Genomic DNA, 22,649 nt, shown 5'->3' on the forward strand with positions numbered 1-22,649 from the left:
CATATTGTTGAGAGAATACGGATACTATCTGACGCTAAGAGAAGTCTAGAGCGGAGGGAGAGGTGGGTCAGAGAAAATCAAAAGTTTCTCTCTGACCCATCTTGACTCTTCTAAGACCCTCCAGTTACTGTCGACCACCCGCCCAAACCAGAGGAGGTCGAAGTATTTTGGAGAGAAGTCTACGAAGTGCAGCATAGACTGGACGAAAACTCAGAAAATATAAATAGCTTCAAGGAGCTGTGTAATGCCCTCATAACACCTGATGAAGAATGCACACCCATCACTACCGAGGATGTGAAGAAAGTATTAAGAGGCATGAAGAACTATTTTGCTCCGGGACCAGATTGTATCAAAACCTACTTGTGGAAGAAGTTTCCTTCAACCCACCAGCATTTGGTCCGTTCTTTCACCTTATATTTAAAGTCGGAAGAGCCGATTCCGGAGTGGTTGGTGGAAGGGCGCACAATACTCCTGCCGAAAATAGGGCAACTTAGCTGACCCGAAGAATTACAGGCCAATCACTCGTCTGAACACACTGTATAAGATATTCACAGCTATCCTAAATGATAGGATTGCTCGGGCATTTGAACCTGTGTGGCAAGAAATGTATGAACAACGAGGCTCAAAGAAAGGCGTAGCGGGATGCAGGGAAACCTTTCGATTCGACCTCCCCTCTACTTATTATCTTTGTTTTGGAAAGCTTGAAGGTTCATCCGCAAATCGTTAGTTCCATAGAGAGATTGATGCCTCTTTGGAAAACCAGATTTACTATCTCATCTGAAAAAAATCGTGTGAAAACTAACAAGGTCACCTTTCAGAGAGGTGTCTTTCAGGGCGACACCATGAGCCCACTTCTCTTTTGCCTTACATTATTGCAACTATCTCTAGCACTTCGCTATTCCGACGGGTACTTTTGTGGCAACCCTGCAGATCGAAAGCAAAAGGTCACTCATGTATTTTACATGGACGATCTTAAGATCTATGCTAAAAACAAAAAGCAACCACATCTAGCTCTAGGGATTGTCGAACGATATACTAAGGAAATTGGAATGAAATTTGTTAGGTAAAAATGCGCCAAAGTTTATTTAATTCGAGGAAAACTTATGGCATCCATGAAGACCCTGAGCTCGTCGATAGAAGCGCTATACGACACCTTTGCGCTGGAGTGACTTATGAATACCTGGGCGTCCCACAGAGCCGCATTCAGGATGTGACATCCATAAAGGATACTCTCCGAAGCAGATACAAACGTCTCATCCGACAGATTTGGTTTTCCGAACTGTCGGCGAGGGACAAAGTATCTGCAACGAACCTGCTTGCGTTACCGGTAGTACTCTATTTATTTGGAGTGGTTACTTAGAAGAAGAACGAGCTCAGATCCCTTGATAGCAGGACAAGAAAGGTTTTGCACATGCACAAAAGCATGCATCTTAAGTCTTCTGTTTCGCGACTGTACATCTCATGCCGTCAAGGTGGTCGCGGAATATTGAGTCTTGAATGTCTTCACAACATGATTATTCTGGGTACAGCGCATAGAGTCGCAAATGGAAGAGACCCTCTTCTTAAAATGGTCAGGACGCACGAAGAAGTGAGCAGAGGAGTGTTTCTGTACTTATTATCTGCTGCATTTAATTATTTTAGTAATTATTAAGTTTAAACTCAATTTTTATATTAAAATGACAACATATTAGTCAAATTTTTTCTAAAACAAGTTATTAGCTAACATTTCAAGAGTTCGGATCAAAGGATATATTTCTTGATTTTCGAAATTGTAAAATATTAGAATATTTTGCTATAGCTTACTATAATAATTGTTATTTTATTATCATTTTAGCATTGTTCATAACTTTTAATGTTTTTATTACGAATTACTTATTTAAATCAAGGCTTAAATCTTTGCGGCTAATTACTTGAAAACTTGCAGTCTATGGTGTGACAAATTTTTCATTCTAGAAAAATGAGAAGAAATATGAAAAAAAAATTAAAAATTGGTTGAACTCTTAGACGAAAAATAATCTGCCCACTGCGTGGGCACATTCTGATCGGTTTCAAGTTGCAATGCGTCTAGCTCTAGGATGCGCGACTTTTATTTCTTGCACTTCGCGCTCGAGTATGTATTCACTTCACGCTGCATGCACCGTCTTTGTACTTGCCAACATTTGTACATAAACTTTTTAAAATTAAAGGTCAAAACATCGAAATAACTGTAATTTGGTGATTGCGAATTATCTTTTGTTAAAGCTACTTCGGCTTTAACGAACAAATTCTCATCACGTATCTCGCGCTTCACCCTCGTTTTTTTTCTAAAATACTGTAAATTTGATTCTCAGCTACCCTGGAAAATGTATCGTTTCAATCAATTTATATTATCACAATTCATTTTATGCATGGATATTGAAACTGACATATTTTCATGGTCTTGATTTTATCATTTAAAGAGTTCGCCTTCTATAAATAAACTATTTTGTTATAAAAAAATTTAATTTTTTATTTTCAATGCTTTTTTAAGATTAAAACGAAGCTTAAATACAAACAAGGCGCTCCATATTAAATGATTAATAACGATTTTGCAGCTCTTTTGTGGGGGACTTGTAACTTGCATAGTTAGAGCACGAAACAGAATGTTTTTTTTTTAAATTATTTATTCGTCTGATCAAAATTTGATAGTCCGATTTTTCAAAACAAAAATCAAAAAGTTGTTATGACAGTCTTGACAGTTTTGGGAAAGGGGGTTATCCAGTCCGCCACTGGAGTAATGTCGTTGACGGCGTGACGACAAAAGATTTTAGCCCCGATTTGTCTGTTTCTTGAGCATTCGTCGTGTGTTGTGGTTTTTCGTATATATATTGCGATTGAGGATTCGGATATCAAAAACAAAGGACTTCGATATAAAATCCTTTTGAATTTGATGAAAAATTGCATGCTTTACAGGTAATTTTTGCACAGCTATAAAATATTTCTTGAATATCTTAGATTGTGCGCTTTAATATCTTGGATTTTATCAGTTAAAATCTTATTTTTAATATCTACGGATGCTCTACTTCACAATTACTAGATTTCTGTCCCATAGTTAAATCGCTAATCATATACTAGCTATATATGATTATCGCTGCGAATTTATATTAGAGTTGACCAAAAAATATTTTCCCCACAACCAGACGACGTATTTCAAATATTTCTATTTCGAAACAATCCGATGAATAGTATATGAATACTGGTACATGCATACTGGTACATGTAATTTAGAAACTTAAGTATGACTAGAAAATGTTATGTAGGCTCTTGTCAGGGGTTGGTAGGGAATTTTATAAAGGTCCTAACTTAGAATTTAGACAGGCACTACTCAAATACGAACAGTATTTTCCTAAATTTGTCAATATCTATAACAATTATTATTTTTAATAAATTATTATCATAGGAATCTTTATTTATACAGTAAATACAAACCCTGACGGGTAAACAAGCAGTACTTTTTCCATTAGGGTGGCTAAAAAAGGATTTTATTTTTTAGAGGGCAACGAGCCCCCCAATTTCATTTAAAATTCGAAAAAAGAAATTCCCTAATTTTTTATTTTTCGATTTTAACAGGTGCCGATTTTGACATGAAGTTTCCCATGTAAAATGCATAGGGAAAAATACATTTTTTGAGTTTTTGGAATAATTTTTTAGAATTTGAAAAAATGTGACGGTAAAGTATGGGAGCCTGTAGAGAATTATTCAACGAATAATTTCATGTATCATATATATGGGTTTGACAGCCCTAACATACCCCCACGAGAGCCTGAAAACACCCTTAAAACAAAAAATGTCAATTCTTCATGAAATCGGCATTTTGAGCACTGTATTCTGGTTGATAAAACAATGTTGATAAATATTCCACTGAAGAAATATTAACAATTTTTATTAAACAATTATTTGCAGAAATTCCATTTGTTTAAACAATTGAAAATTAATGAACTAATGTTAATAAATATTCTACTAGACTAATAATAATGATTTGTAGGGGGAGAAATGAATTTTCGAGAAAAAAGAGTATTTAAACAAATTCCATTTGTTTAAATAATTGAAAATTGCTTAACCAATGATAATAAATATATCCACTAGACCAATATTAATCATTTTAAGTAAAAAAATACGAGAATACAGTGTTCAAAAGGTCGATTTCATGAAAACTTGACATTTTTGGTTTTAAGGGTAGTTTTCAGGTACTCGTGAGGTTGTGTTAGGGGTATCAAACCCATATGCCTCATATATAAAATTCTTCGTTGGATAATTCTCTACAGGCCCCCATACTTTCCCGTCACATTTTTTCAAACCCTAAAAAATTATTCGAAAAACTCAAAAAAGGGATTTTTCCCCATGCATTTTACATGGGAAACTTCAAGTGAAAACCGGCACCTGTTAAAATAAAAAATAAAAAATAAGTGAATTTCTTTTTTTGGATTTAGAATAAAATGGGGGGGATTGTTACCCTCTAGTATGAAAAAAAAATTTCCATGGATTTTTGGACCACCCTAGTGCCCATGACAATGCTAAAAAGTAATTTAATGTTATTATGCTTAATTATACTTAAATTTAAAAAAATGTTGCCATGCATTTTTGGACCACCCTAATGTATATACATATACATCTAATTTAGAAGTTAGACAACGTTAAGGCTGCTCAGTTGACCGTATGTGTAAAGTTTAAATCATAAAGAACACATTGCAAATAAGCAAATTCAGTTTACGGAAACTCGAGTGCGAAGCACGAAATACGTGATAAGAATGTGTTCGTTAAAGCCGAAGGAGCTTTAAAAAATAGAATTCACAATTATCAAATTACTGTCGTCGATACTTTCACCTTTATTGTTAAAACAACTGTACAGAAAGATCGAACGCGTAGCGTGAAGTAAATACAATATCGAGCGCGAAGCGCGAGATTAATATATTATCGAGCGCCAGAACCAATAGTCGCGCATCCTAGGCGCGCTCAAACTTGCGAGCGCGTGTTTTAAACTTTTATCATAGTGGTTCTTAAATTCCAAACCTTAAAAGACAACACCAAATTTTATCTGCATAAACTGGACTACAAAACTACTCACCTCAAAATTATATGATTAGCGTACATTGATTCTATAATTCCAATCTTTTATATATAGATATTACGGAGCACACCAAACTCTCGCGTTCAGTCACCCCGTTCATAGCCTTCCTAGAACTGCTGGCTCCCTTAGTTTCTGAGGGGAGAAGAGTGAGAGCGTTTACGACATTATATATATAGATATATATTCCCATTAAAAACTAGTCAGGCGGCCCTCACTGTTTACGTTTCGATCCCCCCGAAATTAGTCCAAGGCTATTTGACGGCAACCCCCGACACTTGACTGAAAGTGAGAGTTTGGTGTAATTTCGTTGACATGTCGTCTGGCGTCAATATTATTATATTATGCAACAAGTGGGAGAACTTGAACTTTTTAAACTATGTAGTTTCCTTTTTTCAGTACGAATCGCATAGACGAGCGATCACGAGACGAAGGCCAGTCTTTAAACTGAGAAAAACATTCTTGGATCGAAAGAAATGGATTTCTTTGATTCAATTTCTTTGAGCAAAAAAAAACCATTTGTTTATTTGTACTGAATAATGTTTAAAAGCAATAAACTCGTGCATTGATTCAAAGAAATCATTTCTTTGACCGCGATCTTTTTGAAACAAAGAAATATTTGTTGATCTCAGCATGTGAGGTAATCAACTCAAGGAATTGATACCTTTAAAACTAAGAACCTACTTTTCTTGAATCTCGTTTCCGCATACAAAGAAATAGTTCTTTAATAAAAGAATTTTGAGATATTAAATTTAAAAATTCTATTTGAAATAAGTAATTCATCGATGAGTGAAACAAATATTTTGGTTTCTTTGAATAAAAAGAAAAATATGGAGATAACTAAAAGCAATATTTCGTTCATAAAAGGGGATTGATACTGATATTCTCAAAGAAAATACCATTAGTCGAATAAAGCAATTTTTTCATTTAAGTAATAATTTATTCACTTTTGAAGATTTTTTTTTTGTTGATAAATAGAGTGAAGCGATTTACGTTCAATGAACATTGCCTTTAAGTGAAGAAATATGACAAGTGCCAAGGAATACTCAATACAGTCACTGAGTACCGGGTTTATGAATGACGAAAGTGTTAAAACCCAGACGAGCTTTTATACACGACGAAGAAAGTATAGCTCGGGCTTCACAGAGATCATACAGTGGAAAATCTGTTCAAAAAGATTTGATCTTTTGTCGGTTCCGACTCGTTTTCTAGGAAAGAGCTTCGCTTCTAACTGAACGGACTCTTCAAACTTCCAACTCCAACAGTTTATGAGTGTCCGTTGCCGCCTTTCCGCCGAGCTGAGTAATCCTCCTGGAATTTCGTTCGAAAAGTATCTTTCCCGCAAACGCTCATTTCTTTGCTCCTTCCTTCCTGTCTTGCTTCAGTAGCTTCTGTTATTCTCGGCTTTTTTTTTATTTTAAACGTTTTTTTCATAATTTACTTCGCAAAGTCTTACAAATCGTCGCTTCTCTGTAGTAGCTAAGCACTTAGTAATAAAGGGCAAGAGATAAAACACTTTGAAAGGCAGCCAAAGTCAATTTTGTGCCATTATTAACCATTCTGCGGTACACTATTTTCTGCCATTTTATAATTTCACAGCCATCAGTCGTAGACATCTATCGTTTCTATATTGTATAAATATAAAAAATATCGTTTTGGGAAAACCCCGTAAACAATAAAACAGCTAAAACTGGTCACTGCCTAATAGCCATTTCACTCTTTTATTATTAACACGGGGAAAATTTACCCGTGAAGTTTTCCACGATTTTAAATAATTTCGCTATTCATCAATATTTTATCAAAACACATTTTCTTAATCTGGTCTAGTAATTATTTTGATGCCAGTTTTAAGAGATTGGTATGGAGTTAAATATTGGCGTATAGGGTAAAATAGCTGGATAAATTCACAGCGCTTTAAGCTCAATGCTACTAGTTTAGGTTCAAAAACGAGACGCTGGGATCTTTTTGAAGTTGGAACTTCGAGAAACTGTTCTCCAAGAAAAACGCATCTAAACTTGACGAACTCCATATAACGCATGCTCTCTTCAACTGAACCAGTCAACCTGTCAACAATTAGTAGTCTTAACTGTTGCTGGTGAACCAGTGATGTTCCGATTTTCACTGGGTGAACCAGTAAGTGATTCAACTAAAAGTCTTACTGAATATACCAGTGACGCCAAATAATAGATTAAACCACTGATATAGCGCTCCACCCGACCAAGACATGAATCTCTAGTCATCTGACTACAACGCGTACGACCAGATGACTGCTGGCACTTATTAAATCAGTGACAGACACCTACTGAGTGAATCAGTAAAATCTCGCTGATTGTCAGTGACATACTTCTGGCTGCTTTAACCCGTCAGATTTTTCTAGAAATTTCACAAGAAAACATGAGCAGAGCCATATGCATAGCCGCTATGTTGCGACGGCTATATACATTTCCCCTTTACCAAGTATGTCTGCCCCGCGCGCCAGACACGTTGGAACCTTCTAATGCATACGTCCATGTGCACCCCGTAGAAAATAATCTAAGAAAAGTTTTCTAAAACATATTGCAGCAACTATATTCCAACGCGATAAAATATCGTCTCTCTCTATGTGGCTATTTTAATAAATGGCGATAGATACAACACTCGAGGCAAAAGAAGCATATTATCGAAACCTTCTGTTTCCGAAAATCTTCGTTAAGACTATTTTCTTCGGGATTTTATATAGTATACACAGATTATTTGGTCAATGACAACATTCTCGTACATGCAATTTTTCGACTATTAGTATCCCTAAACCTCTGTTGTGTAGACAGATAACACCTAGCCTTTTCTCATAACCCAACTAAACGCATGGTTCATTATAATAATGTATACTTATAAAACTAAAAATAAGTTAAAGAAATCACGCTTGTTCGAGAACTAGATATTTACGACAAACTATCACCTGAAAAGTCCAGCTACACGACATGAGACGAAAGACCGATTTCTGGAAACCGACAGAAGATCGAACATCACACATCGCCATGTCACTTATATAATCATAAATATTAACCAGAATAATCTTGTAACAGAAAAAGCCAACCACAGTTAAATAACTATAATTTTATAGTCATATTGACCATAATTTCGGATTAAAATGAATAGTAATTTTTCAACAAGATGCGTCTAGTAACTTTATTCAACTAGAACTTTTCTTGAGTGTTTGTTAAAAGCAGTAACTTAGGATTATGAAGTAATGTAGAATTATGAAGTTTCAAAAAGTGTGCGTATTCTGTTTATATTGGAAGACATTTGTTTATGTGAGGAATACCACAATACTGTATCTGACATCTTCGTTCGCATCTTCGAGAAACCTCATTTGACCTATTGACGAACCTTCTTTGACATCTTCTTTTATCATCTAGCAATATCGATATATAAATTTTAAAAATATATACAGGTGGGCGTCCGCATGAATCTTATGGCCTGTTGCAGTTTAGGAGATATTCGCGTTTTTCTAAGTTAAGGTCAAAATTTGTATTTTTGCGTTAAACCGGAGGATGATACTGGGACATATAATGAATTAATTGCGACTATATTCAATGCTCATATTTGAATAGTAAGCCGGATGTAGGAATATTTCATGTTTGAAGAAAACATATAACATATGTGCTTAACGCACTCATTTTTCGATATTAAAAATTCCAAAATTTCTCGGTGACACCGTACCGGCCATAAGGGCCCTTTTCGTGCGGACACCCAGATATTGTTTATCTTGTTTCTACGAGGAAAACTTTTTTAATATTGGGAATACAATGGCAATGTATATGATGTTTTTGTTAACGCCTTCGAGGCGAATCGATTTGTCAATTAAAGAACCTTTTACGATCTACCACGAATTACCAATATCGTTTTTAAATTTCTTAACAAAAATATTTACTTTGTTTTTGAGAGTTTTTTTCTAATTAAGAATTTAAGAGAATATTATTTGGCGTAATTGTTTGCAGCTTTAAAGCGTCTCAATAGCGACTTAGAAAGTTAAAAAAAAAGGTTGTATTGTTTATATGAAGAAAACTTTCTTTTTAATTTGGATTATAATAAGATAGTATATAATATAATAAGATATTCGGGAAGACGGAAACATAAGCTTAAAAAATATTGAAAGTATTTTTTTTATTTTGTTAAAAAAAAACCTCCCTCTATGTCTATGAGGAAGCAAATACAGTCGTGTAAAGTTTAACAAATACAATATATGTAGAAACCGTTTGACCCAGGAAACAGCAAAAAAAAGTACTTAATTTAAGTCGAAAATTTGGCTTATTTTAAGGTCTCACAAAAAGAAGCATATAGGCAATCTGAAATTAAGAATTACATCTGAAAATTAAATTAAGGAAATTAGTCATACAACTTGGGTTCAAACTTATAAGAAACTACAAGAAAAGTGGTAAAAATGAAAAAAACGGTATATTGGTAGCTGCGGGCAAAATCTTTAGACAATTGCGTTCCGTAATGTATTGAAAGGGCGCTCACGTTGCGAAGTAAAAATTTTTGTACTCATTTAATTATTTTGATGGGTTTAAAAATCAAATATTGTCTGACAACTGGAACGGATTTTGCTGCAGCATTTCATTAGATCCGTGAAACTAAAAAACTAAAAAAGTTAATGCTTTATTCAAGATAGTTTGCACACTTAAATTCAGGCACTTCCTTAATTCAAGACAAATCTGAAATTAAGTCGAATATAACTTTAAGTATTTATTTTTACTGTGTTGCTTTGCTTCTTTCGAAAATAAAATAAAATCGTTTTCTTGGAACTGACACTATGGAATTTAATTTAAGATTAATATCGATCATTCTGTTGCATTAGCATAATTGCATTATACGTAGTAACCTGATTGTATGGATGAGTTTAAATAATCGATCTTATCTTGTAAATCTATGGGTCACCTCCTTTTGAAAAACGATGGTTTGACCCATTTGCCATTTTGGCCCAGCAGCGTTTCATCCGTTGAATCTTTTCTTTCTTGCTTCACATCGACAGAATAGTGGGCTACGAATAAAACGTTAACCTTCATCCGTGGACCGTTACTCTGCCCCCCGCCCTGCCTCAAGACCGCGGCTATGGCTATTCAGGTCTCTGGGTCCCCGACCGCGTACATAGTTCCAGACGCGTGACGCACGGAATCATCTTTCGTTTGGAGACTCGAATTTCTCAGGCCCATTCTTGGACCTAGGGACATGGAGGAGTCCATCTCATAAATCTTGGTTCCGTATTTTCCACTTGGGCACCAGAAAACAAACTTTCTTTGTCAGCAAATATTAAATTTTACATAATCGTTCAAACAAAACTTTTTCACAGTAGGATTGTTTTTGAACCTTTTTGGTACATGAATTTGGGCTTTTGTGATACTTTTGTTAAACCTTTCGTTGGCATTGACGCAAAATGCGTTAAAATTTGCCGTGCCCTGTTTGGCATCGACGCACAATGCCTCGATCTGATTACTCGGGGGTTTTTGGGGTTGCTAAATCCGAATCTGAAGTCAAAATTCAAAAATTCAAAATGGCGGATCCAATATGGTGGACGAAAATACAAAAAAAACGGCTCGATTTGAATCAATCTCAGTACTTACGGGTTTTTGGGGTCGCTGCATCAGAATTTGAAGTAAAAATTTTAAATGGCGGATATTTTCGTCAGCAATTTAAAATCTTTGAATTTTGACTTCACTTTCAGGTTTGTCATATTGGGTCCGCCATTTTAGATTTCTGAATTTTGACTTCATATTCAGATTTAGCAACCCCAAAAACTCCAGGATACAAATTTTCAGGATAAAAAATTTTCCTGCCATTTTTGGGCACTTTTTGTTGAATTCTATCTGCCAACGAAGGGGTTAAAAAAATGCACTACTAAGACAGGAGCACAGTGGGACCAAATCGCGAAAAACTGACCAAATGTATAAAATTTTCATAAAATGGGCCAAATTCTGTTACTCACGGGGTTTCAAGGACGCTGATTACGAATCCGACGTCAAAAATTCCGAAAAAAAATGGCTAATCTAATATGGTGAACGAGTATGCTAAATACATTTTTGATTTTTTCTTGAAATTAGTATAAGGGGGTGTTCAGGGTGAGTAATTACAAATACAATATCAACAACTCAAAAAACAAAATAGCAGGTGAGTTACTAAATAAGCCTTTGATTCTTTTAAAAGTTGGTGCAAGGGGTTTTTTGAAGTTGCTGATAACGAATCCAATGTCCAAAATAAAATTAAAAATGGCAAATCCAATATGGCGGGCGAGTAGGATAAATATTTTTTTGGTTCTTTTTAAAATTGGTATAAGGAGGTTTTTCATATCACTGATTACGAATACGACGTCAAAAATTCAAAAAACAAACTGGCGGACCCAAAATGGCGCGACATTGGATTGCGCCACCGCAGCTGCTAGCCGCGTTGGTCGGTTCTGGTGCGGGCTTTAGTGGTGATTTGTCAGCTGAGATAACAAACTTATCCAACAATATCTTTTTCTAAAAAAGTCCCTCCTGTTGTGCGAAAAACTTCCTGTCACCTTATGTCCATTTTTTATATTAGTGCGTATATAGAGGTTTTGTTTTTTTCTGTTAACTCAAAATTATATTTTAATTCAGTAATCATTTCGCTTTGCACAGTTTTATATATTTGACTTTTTTTGTCACTAAAGTGTCCTTTTAAAAGGTGGAAAAGATCTTTCTGCATAATAACACGTTTGTCAGCTGAGTCTGAAATACAAATAAAATCAAAATTTTGTCAATAAATGATCAATTATCAATGTTTATAAATGCGAACATGGGTATGTTTGTTCTCTTATAACTTCAGGGACTTCAGGACATGTTTAGCTATAGGCATGCTTTGATTACCGAACTCATTGTCGATTTGGTCCCCGCCCCACAACTCCCACACGCGGGCGGAGCCGCGGGTTTACGCTAGTAAAATATAAATGCCACGAATTATACATTTTTTGAAATTTTTTATAAAAAATTATGCTGAAGACAGATAAACAGCTAGAAGCAGAAAATTCTTAATTCCCACGGACAATAGGCGTCTAATAAGCAAGCTGGAACAAGTTTGAGTGTGCACTGTAAAAAAAGTGTTCAAAATGATACGGATATCAATATCATTTTGATATGTAACAAAAATGGTACAGAAAACAAGAGCATTTTGATTGCCGGAATGAATGATCGACTTTTGAGATCATAATGATCTGATTCGGGATCATGTATCAAGTCAAACCAAGATGGCTGACGTACTTAGAGAATTTTGGCTCATATGCAAGCTTTTCATGGTTTCTGCTCGTGCAGAGTACTTGAAAGCTTAAAAAAAGGAAATCTGATATTTTAAAATATCACCTGTTAAGTGTAGTTGTCACGTGCGTACGGTTAGATACAATTTTTAGGCTATGTCGTTATGAAACCGGGGCCAAGAATTAATCCTTTTTTTTACAGTGTGGAACATAGTGGACCTTTTTTTGTATCCATCCATAAACATGATTTTTCAACGTCAAAAAGTGATTACTTTCGTAACTACTTTCTACGCAATGGTAATCTTTTAAAAGTCCATGATTTATTTCAATTCTACATAACTTTCTGTGCCTGAGCCATTTTGCAGAGTAAACAGCGACTTTTCTTCACTGCTTAACGCATATTCTCAGTCCAACTTTTTTTCAACAGTTTTTACGCGCACGATTCTTCGCACTCGACTGCTATGATTTAAAGTGATAATTTAGAAGAGTTTTTCATACATTTTTTATTTAGTTCTCGGAATTCGATGATCGTCACGGTCCTCTAATGGACCACTCAAAGAATCATATAGAAATTTTTTTTTTTGCGTTTTGGCGAGCTTTTTCGGATTTGTTCCCACTGTTAGGAGGGATTATGTAGTTTTTTTGGTACTACTGCAGTATTTCTAAAGACATAAGTTCTATTAACACTTTTTCAAAAGAATGAAATGTATATCTTTTCTAGTATCTATACTTTTGTCCTTATAGCTTTTATTATTACTGATTTGTCTCGGTCCCGTTCTCATTTCAATTCTATCATTTTTTTTTTTTTTTAATTCATATAATATTAATGTTTTAAACAAGTTCATCCCTTTTAGAACTACTTTTTTTCTTGAACTTTCGTATTTAAAAGAATGACGCACCTCTTTTCCAAGCGCTTTTCTATATAATTAGCACTGTGGACGAAAGGATATCAAAAAAATAAACTCAGAGAGATGACCTCGTGAAGATGAGCGCTGCTTTGATATTGGTTCATTTGGTCACAAAAGTAGGCCACTTGCAAGTAGGCCTTTCACGAGGAGTCTGGTGAACATAACCTGCATCAAATGGTCGCGCACTACGATTCGACTTTGTTGTCTCTCGCAGCTGCGAATGCTTGCTCCGTTACGTGATATATGATGTCTGTGACTCAAAACTTTAGTATTTCTTCGTTTGCATAGAAAAATTCCGTTAGAAAATCCACAATGAACGAAATTTGATCTAACTTTATCAGGTTGTTCTATTAATTCACAATCAATCTCGACACAGAACAATGAAACGAAATTAATTTCACCTTTTTAAAAATTTATCCTGATTATACCGATAAGGTTAGGACTAGGACTAGAGAAGATAAGCTGAAGGGTGGAAGATCATGAGGGGGGTTAGGACAATTTTTCCGAAAAATTGGTTTATATAACATAAAAATGCCCTTCCCGCCTTCCCACCATGCGAGTCTACAGTGCATTTTACAGATTGAAATCCATGAAAATAAAAAAGACTCCTAATATTATTTCAGGGCGAGTACATAATAGAATCCTAACCTCAATTTTCGGTTATAGTGCGATATCGTCACAATAAATCTTCAATTTCTTGAAAGTTAAACCATTTTTTCGATCAAACATTTTTCCGTATTCAGTACTTCATTACTCAGGAGCAAGCTTTTGTTTCGGTAAAAAATTGAAAATCCTTTGAAAAGCTGTTAAATTCTAAACACAAAATTTTTGGACGATTTATACGGAATTGACTAACCTTTTTAGCTGAAGCTTTTTTCATCGGCATTCGTAAACTATCACAAGAGCGTGTTTTTATTTTTTGTTGAAACTGAAAATTAAATTTTGTATCGCAATCTGCAACCAAGCTTGCTTCAATTTTAAGTTAGTGCCATTTTGATATTGTGAACTTCCACATATATTTCGTCGAAAATAGGTAACTTTTTATAATAAAATTTTTTTGGCCTCAATTCATTAACACTTTATTTCAGAGCGGACTTTTCTTTTTTCTTAAAATTGCGATTTCGAGTTTAGAGAATGTTTTTATGTTTACCCCTTTATGAACTATACGAAAATTTCACCTCGCCAGGATTCTTAGTTTCGCAAAGTATAGGTATTTTTTTCGAAGAAATGAAACCATGTCGAAATTTTCTCATGCGCACGATTTGGGCTTGATTTTTCGAAATGTTTATGCAGGAAGTCGTTTCTCCGCAAAACGTTCAAGTTTCCTAAGATCTAAGCTGCGCAGAGCTCGAGGCCATATTGAACGTCTGACAGTCAAGTACCATGTAATCATCGATATTGCATCAGGAGTATCAGGACGAATTCAAAGATCTAAGTTACCTGGAATGAATCTTTCCCATAGAATAGAGTTGCCAGTGTGGTAAATCATGAAGACCCTTTATAATGTAACGGAAGAAAGATTACTGACTCGCGTGCCCCAACTGTCATGATGCACAAGGCCTTGCAACGTAACCGAAGAAAGCAGGCCGGTTTACTGATTTATCTGCCTGTTGCAGAAAAGGATCAATTTCTCTATGCTTTATTGAGACTTTATTATCGCATTGGCAGTTCAAAATAATGATAGCTTTAAGAATATATGTTGCAAATATTCTGGTTGTGGATTTTTTTCTTTAAGTTTTCAAGAATTAAAATGGTTAAACGTTGTAAAGTTACGAACTGTTATGAAATTACGTCGTCCCATGAAGGTAATTTTTAGATTATATTTGGAAAGTTTCCATCGTGGGAATGTGACAATTTGCCATTACGGGACGACATAATTTTACAACAATGCTTAACTTTATAACATGTAACTTATAACCATGCATTATTACGTCCGACCGTCAAAACTCGAGACGTGTTGACTTTACAGTAGATTGAAATTTCATTGCTAAAACCCGGTAATTGAAAATTCAGTTGCAAGCATATGAAAAAATATATCAGCCCGAGAATTGATCACTAACCTCCAATCTCATTGATAAGCTACAGAAACAGTTTGAAAAAAACTACTAAGAGAAAATAATCACACAGTTCAGAAATCATTAATGTTCATGAATTTTGATTCAAGTTAGTGTTTAATTGATATTTCAGTCATTTTTATATTAATAAAAATAATTAAAGATTGAAAATATAATTGTGTATTATATATTTTCCCCATAATTTGCAGCTTCATTACAAAAAATATTCGCCTCCACACTGGTAAAAATGTTTGGGATTTTACAATACATTTACTATATGAGTGTAAAGTACAATCGCAATACCGGTATAGGAAAGTAAAATTAAAATATGTGTATTGCAGTTTCAAAAAAATACGCGCTGTTTACCACACAAATACTTTACAATACCAGTACTGGTATATTATACGTTACACTCACTCACCGCAAAAATGTCCTCCAAAAAATCATTTACCTCAGGATTTCATGTTAGCCCTGAAGAAGTGAACTACAATGTTCACGAAACGTCGACAAAATTCGTAGTCTTGTACAATATTGGAACCCGAAATATCTCTTTATCAAAATGAATCATTGTGAAAGCATTAAATGTACTATAAAGTATGAACTAAACAAAGTCCAGCCTATGTATTCTATAAGTGTAGGTGAATGATTTTTTTGTTAAAATCATTTAAATAAAGTGAGACGATTTGAAAATTAAATTCCGTGAGGATTTTCAAATGTACGGAGAGAATTTTTTCGTTGAACTTAGACCCAGCCGTTTGGCATATCATATATGTTTAAATTGAAATAAATATATTTTCGTCAGATTACACTGATAGAAATGAATTGGCAGTACAACAATATTTATGACTAGATTCATTATATTTTATTTCTAGTATAAATACAGCCATACATGACGTTTGTTTTGGCAATCCAATTCTTGTTGCTTATAAAGACAGACGCGCAGGCGCGAGCGAGTTACGCCAGTGATGAACTAAACCAAGTAAGTCGGGTAAATCACTCATACAGAATGTATTGCTAAACGAGAACATTTTAGAGCTAGCTCGTTTAGGCAAATTTTTAATAGGATTACACATTTCATATAACTGCAATACGTATATTGCATTTTTGTACGACAAATATGAATAAGTTGTATTTACTATATTTGAGTGAGTGCATTTCGTACTCTTTATGATTGCAGCACACGTGTTATATTATGAATGTACTCATAATTTTCTAACCTACGATCGTATGGTTAAATCAATGATACTATTTCTATGAGTTTAATTTGATCTTTCATTAGATAAACATGCTGCAGTGTTTTTATCAAATTTAAAGATCAAATTCATTCCGGGGGTTTACTGTGAATGGAAAGTTACGAAAGAAAATATTTTGCAGTGCATATTGCTTTGAATTAATTTTTTCTAATGATTATTCACAACTTTACCCCATACCTGATATTCATTTTTCCGCCATGAAATAATTATTAAACCACATTTGTCCGACATCCTCATTTTTATCGCCAATTAGGCATTTATGGAATGGTTGCATTTCTGATATAAAACAGGTTTGCCCTGACGTTTCTGGAAAAAGAAGAAATTGTTTGTAAACAGGGAAAACAAAGAAATATGGAAAAAATTGGAAATCAATTGAAAATTAAATACAGTTGGTACGACAGTGCGTTCTAAAATTACTAAACTAACAAATTTGATTAAATAAATAATTATCACACATCTTATTTAAGAATGACTATTTTTGTTTGAAGCATTCGTTTTATCGAACAATACCTTTTTCTCAGTTTCTTAAGATTAGGATTTTGCTCATTAGACCAGTCAATAGGCAATTTAATCGTGCACGTGCAAAGATCACGAAACTAGTCGTATCTAAACATATAGCATGATATCCGCAGATATGGCGATTTTTCACGGTCGGGAGGCATATCAATCTCGTACGTTTAGGCCATCAAGGTGTGTTAGTTGTTCATTTAAAGAGTATTAATTGTGTTTATATGTATGTGCCTCTCTCATGGCGCCAGTCTTCTCGTGGAGGCCCTTGGATTGGAATCGACAAATGTTTTTACGTGCGCTTGTACATCCATAGTTATGACAGGTCCGTAACTGTGGCTGTGAAACATGGAATAAAGAATAGATAATACCGGATTAAATGTTGGATTATAAATTGAACAGGAAATTTTTAAATTTACAATCCAAATATATTAAAGCCTAAAATGTAAGATATTAGAATCTATAATCCAGGATATTAAAATCAATCATCTAAGATCCTAAAATATAATATCCAGGATATAACGAACTGTGATCCAAGGTATTAAATCTACCGTCCTAAAATATTAAGATTCCCAGAGTTCAAAAAATCTAGAAAACTTATTACTGTTGTGTGTGTGACGGGGAAAATAAATTAAAATTGAAGCGGGAATAAGTAATTCTAACTTATTAAAAAATTCCGCAAGTACCGTTTGACACAATGCTTTATTCAGTATTCTTTTTGATTTTCAAATGCAAAAAAATCTGGTCAACGATTTTGAGGTTATTTTATTCACCCAAGTGTCTAGGCAAACCGAAAGTATTTCATCTAGTCTTGAAATTAATTGATAGGCTCACCAAAAGGCAGCCATTGGCTGCATTGGCTGCCAGTGGCAGTCAAAAGACTAGGTCAAACTGGCCCTAACAAATCTTGTCGTTCGACTGGTTTCTACCCCTTCACGGTCATTATATCTCCCGTCGCGCCGGGCTTGAAAGACATTATTCTTTCCAAAAATGAAATGCAATTAGAAAAAAATATATCAGCGTTTGATTTAATAATATAAAAATAAATATAAACGTTTTATTGAATAATATTTATATATTTCACACAATTGATATAATGTATAATGATAAAATGTTTAGATGATATTGTTCGAATTTCTTTAATAAATATTTATTGAAATAAGCTATAGCTATAATATGACTATGTTATCTGTTAATACTTAATGATTAATAGGTAGTTTCAAAATTAATAAGAAAAATTAATATAATGCTTGAAAGGTGGAAGAATTCAGCAATTACTATATTTTATTGCAAGTTTTATAATAATTACCGAAAATAAAAATATTTTTATGTAAAAATATGGCATATTTCATTATTTCTTGAATGAAATAATAAGAATAAGAAAAATTTTAATGGATAATTGTCAAATTCTACAACTCAAATTCTAGTTTACTTGAACTATAACAATTCAACTCAAATAGAAGGTAAACGTATTAAGATTAAAATAAATTATTGTAATTAAAATATGAAGTATAGATTTCAGTGAAAAGTATTTTTTATTCTAAAGCAGATTTCTTTCTCTATACATATTTATTGTAAACGATTTTGGTCCTATTGCACGGGAACAATTTCAATTCATTTTTGTTCTGATTTCATTTAATCAGTGAGTATAATGTTATGTAATACCACTGAACAAGAATAATTATTATTGTTATTATTGAATATAATTATTATTAGGAGTAATTATCAAAATGAAATGAATGTTTCAATTAAAAGTGCTATCAAATATAATAACTAATCATACATTTGAATGAATATTAAAATATCTACCTCCTCTTTGATTAAATTTTAATTTAAATTTAATTTCAATTGACTTTCAGTAACTTGCATCTTTCATTTTAATATAAGATTTTATGCAAGCAAGAACTAGAAATAAAAACAGAAATGAACATTTAAACACAGATAAGAGAATGTTTTTAGTGGTATGAATTGCAATTTTCAATTTTAAAACTTCCAAAGAGAAGAAATTTTGAAAGTAGGTAACTTAAATTAAAGGATTTTTTATTGCAGATTATCAAAACCAAGAACTCTTCAATTTTAAAATAATGACAATTGAACGATATGTAGTGTGCAAGAGTTACAATCGACAACTACTTGATCTTGAAGATATTTAAACTGAAATCCTTATATTTTAATGATTTTAAACATGAGTCAAAGTTATCAATTCTGAGAATTCCAAACTTAAGAATTTTCAAATAAAAATTGTGAAAATTATAGAATTTTAATTGTAAATCTAAAAACTTACCTAATTTGTAATTCTAAATTCTGAAAATAAAAAAACCCTTTAATTTAAAAGACTGACAATTTAAATTTCGAAAAAGTACAAATGAAATCTCTTGAAATTTGAAGATTCGTAAATTAAAATTATTGACTTTTGATGGTTTCGAAAATCAAAAGTCAAGTTTTAATTCTAACTGTTCTAAAAAGAAGAAAATTTGATATTAAATCATCAAAATTTAAGAGTTTTTAATGGAGAGTTTAAAAAATTAAGAATTCATAAATTTGAATAGATTTATGACTCAATGGTCTACTCTCTAAATATGAATCAGTGAAATTTCACAGATTGTGAGTGAAATTTCACTGATACAAATAGCCTCTCTACTGGAATTGTTTAAACTCTTAAATCGCCTATATTTAAACATTTTTGTATGAAAGCTTCTATTAAACAGTCGAACTAACGTCACAGTAGCTTCAATCCGTTCTGGATTCACAAGTATTGAAAATTTTAAATAAAACCAACACAAAATCTTTCCAGCAACTTAGGTAAATTATTTTTTTAATCTTTACTTAAAGTTTGTACAAGATAAAGGAGAACGATAAGAACGAAGAAAAAGGTTTTGGCGACAATCGTTTCTCTCTTTTTTTAAAATGAATTTTGATTCAAAATTTTTCAAATTTTTCCTCCTTTTTAAAACTTTTATGACAGCTTGCACTGAAGGTGCTAGCGGTCAGCACCATTGATATCTGCGAAGAGCCCAAGAAAAGCCCAAAATTCTGATATGCTTAGATTTAGTTTAGGTGCATATTTTATTTTCCGTTGTGGAGGTGCTAGCGGAACGCGCCTCACATAATTTGCGAAACATAGAACACGCGGAGCAGGACGCAGAGACAAAATGCATGCGCGAGAATGCCTTCATGTTTTATAATTTCCAGATGTTACGAATGAATATCTGAAGATTATAAAAATTTAACATCTCGAGATTATGTTTGGTAATATCTTCATATATTAGGAAAAGATGATAGATTATACGCGATATAATACTTTTCGTTACGAAGTATTATCCTCAACTTGTAATATCCACTTCGTATAATCCATTTGGCTCAGCGTTGCGTTATTTTTCAAATTTTTGCGAAAATGTCTAAAAAAATCCTTAAAGATTTTTCTCTGAACAATACAAGTTTTTAGAGTATTATTTTAGAGGCCTAATACCAGTAGTTATTTGATGTTTGTACGACAGAGGTCTCTGTATTTTACGGTCGATAAGTAGAAGAACTACTATATCATAATTAATTTTTATTACGCGAAATTAATTGAAAATGCGAGAAAAATAAGTTCTAAAAAATTCATTGCGAGCTGGATTTGAACCAACAACCTCCTCATTACATGTGAGGGGCGCTACCAATTACGCCAACGCAGCACCAACAGTAAAAATTTTAGCACTTGTATTTCCTGAATTTCGATCGAGATTATTTATCATAGATGTTATTATTTTAAGGCCAGTTATTAAATTCAAGTTTTTGAAACAATGATATTAGGCCTTTAAAATAATATTCTATCTAATTAACCAGTCTAACCGAAACTCTGTTTCACGTATGAAGTATTTTGTACTTGGAAAACATTTTTTTATTAACAATGTGCGGGCCCATTCCATGAGGGATTTCTTAGAACAACGGATACTTGTTGCTGGATGCTTCTTTCATCAAAAATAGAAAAGCTATAAAGCTCTTTCTGTGTCAGGTCCGCTTTTTTTGGAACGCGCCATTCTTATGATACGAATTTTTAGGAGGTAGTTGCTTTTTACCAAGCGTTCCTTTGCCGATTCTAGGGCACACAGCGTACAATAAGTTCAAAAAGGGGAAATAGGGTGATTTTTCACAGAAAAGGGGGAAAGATTTAACAATAATTTTAACATGTAGAAAAGAAGCAAAAAATTTTTTTAAAGGAAGTTTTATATTTTCATTAATCTCAATATAGTTATAATGTTCTATTCAGTTAATATTTTAAATTCCCGTACAGAAATTGCCCAACTTATTCCCGAGTTCCGATCTGGGCCCGATCGGATTTTCCACATGTGGTCGCAAGGGGGCAGATGGTGTGGCTCGCATCAGAACCACGTCGGAGGTCCCGGAAGCTGGAATTACAACATTGTAATATCGATGTCGGCACTATGCCATAATTTAGTGCTTATTTATTGCTAATTTATTCTGCAGAAAAAAAATTATGTGTCTGGTAATTTTGACCAAAAACATGTAGTAATGCTAGCTTCAGCTGAAGCCACAACTCCGGTATGCGAAACTCGGAAACCATTAGTGGTATCAAACTGCCCTTTGCGCAGGAATTTAGTTCCAATTAAGTGCTCTGGATTTGTGTTATTCAAAAAATCTGAGCACTTTTTTTTATACCAAAAACGTCTAGTAAGGCTGACTTTAGGTGACTCTGCGATGTGAAACTCGGAAACTATTAGTGGTATCAAATTCTGCTTTGTGCAGGAATTTAGTCCTAATTAAGTGCTCTGGATTTATGCCTTGCGAAAAATCCGGGCAGAATATAATAGCACTTAATAAGCACTAAATTCCTGCGCAAAGCAGAATTTGATACCACTAATAGTTTCCGAGTTTCGCAAACCAGAGTCACCTGAAGCCAGCATTACTACACGTTTTTGGTAAAAAAAAAGTGCCCGGATTTTTTGAATAGCACAAATCCAGAGCATTTAATTAGCAATAAATTCCTGCGCAAAGCAGATCTCGATATCACTAATAGTATGCGAGTTTCACAACACCAAAGTCACCTGAAGCCAGCATTACTACACGTTTTTGGTAAAAAAAAGTGCCAGATTTTTTGAATAGCATAAATCCAGAGCACTTAATTAACACTAAATTCTTGGGCAAAGAAGAGTTTGATACCACTAATAGTTTCCGAGTTTCGCATACCGGAGTCATCCGAAGCCAGCATTACTACATGTTTTTGGTAAAAAAGTGCCCGGATTTTTTGCAATGCATAAATCCAGAACACTTAATTAGCACTAAATTCCTGCGCAAAGCAGAATTTGATAACACTAATAGTTTCCGACTTTCGCATATCAGAGTCACCTGAACCCAGCATTACTACACGTTTTTGGTAAAAAAAAAAGTGCGCAGATTTTTTGCAAGACATAAATTCAGAGAACTTAATTAGCCCTAAATTCCTGCGCAAAGCAGAATTTGATACCACTAATAGTTTCCGAGTTTCACATAGCAGAGACACCTAAAGTCAGCGTTACTACACGTTTTTGGTATAAAAAAAAGTGCCCAGATTTTTTGAGTAGCACAAATTCAGGGCACTTAATTAGCACTAAA

The 22,649-nt window shown here is 33.7% G+C and overlaps 1 protein-coding gene across 3 annotated transcripts in view; it reads right to left on the reverse strand.

The window, feature by feature from the left end:
• The window catches only part of LOC117174860 (serine/threonine-protein kinase 17B-like), a 295,788-nt gene that overhangs the window by 167,555 nt on the left and 105,584 nt on the right, over positions 1–22,649 (reverse strand). The window contains exons 1-2 of one of the 3 annotated variants that reach the window (XM_033364261.1): positions 17,058–17,171; positions 16,725–16,853 (exon numbers count right to left, since the gene is read on the reverse strand). The exons of 1 other annotated variant lie outside the window; for it this stretch is intronic. In XM_033364261.1, coding sequence (XP_033220152.1) covers positions 16,725–16,735 — 11 coding nt within the window. In that variant the 5' untranslated portion in view covers positions 16,736–16,853; positions 17,058–17,171. Of the gene's footprint in view, positions 1–16,724; positions 16,854–17,057; positions 17,172–22,649 lie in introns of those variants that run through there. One more of the 3 variants, XM_033364260.1, reaches the window with a different exon arrangement.

This window comes from Belonocnema kinseyi, chromosome 6, assembly GCF_010883055.1.
Source record: "Belonocnema kinseyi isolate 2016_QV_RU_SX_M_011 chromosome 6, B_treatae_v1, whole genome shotgun sequence".
Lineage (NCBI taxonomy): Eukaryota > Metazoa > Arthropoda > Insecta > Hymenoptera > Cynipidae > Belonocnema > Belonocnema kinseyi.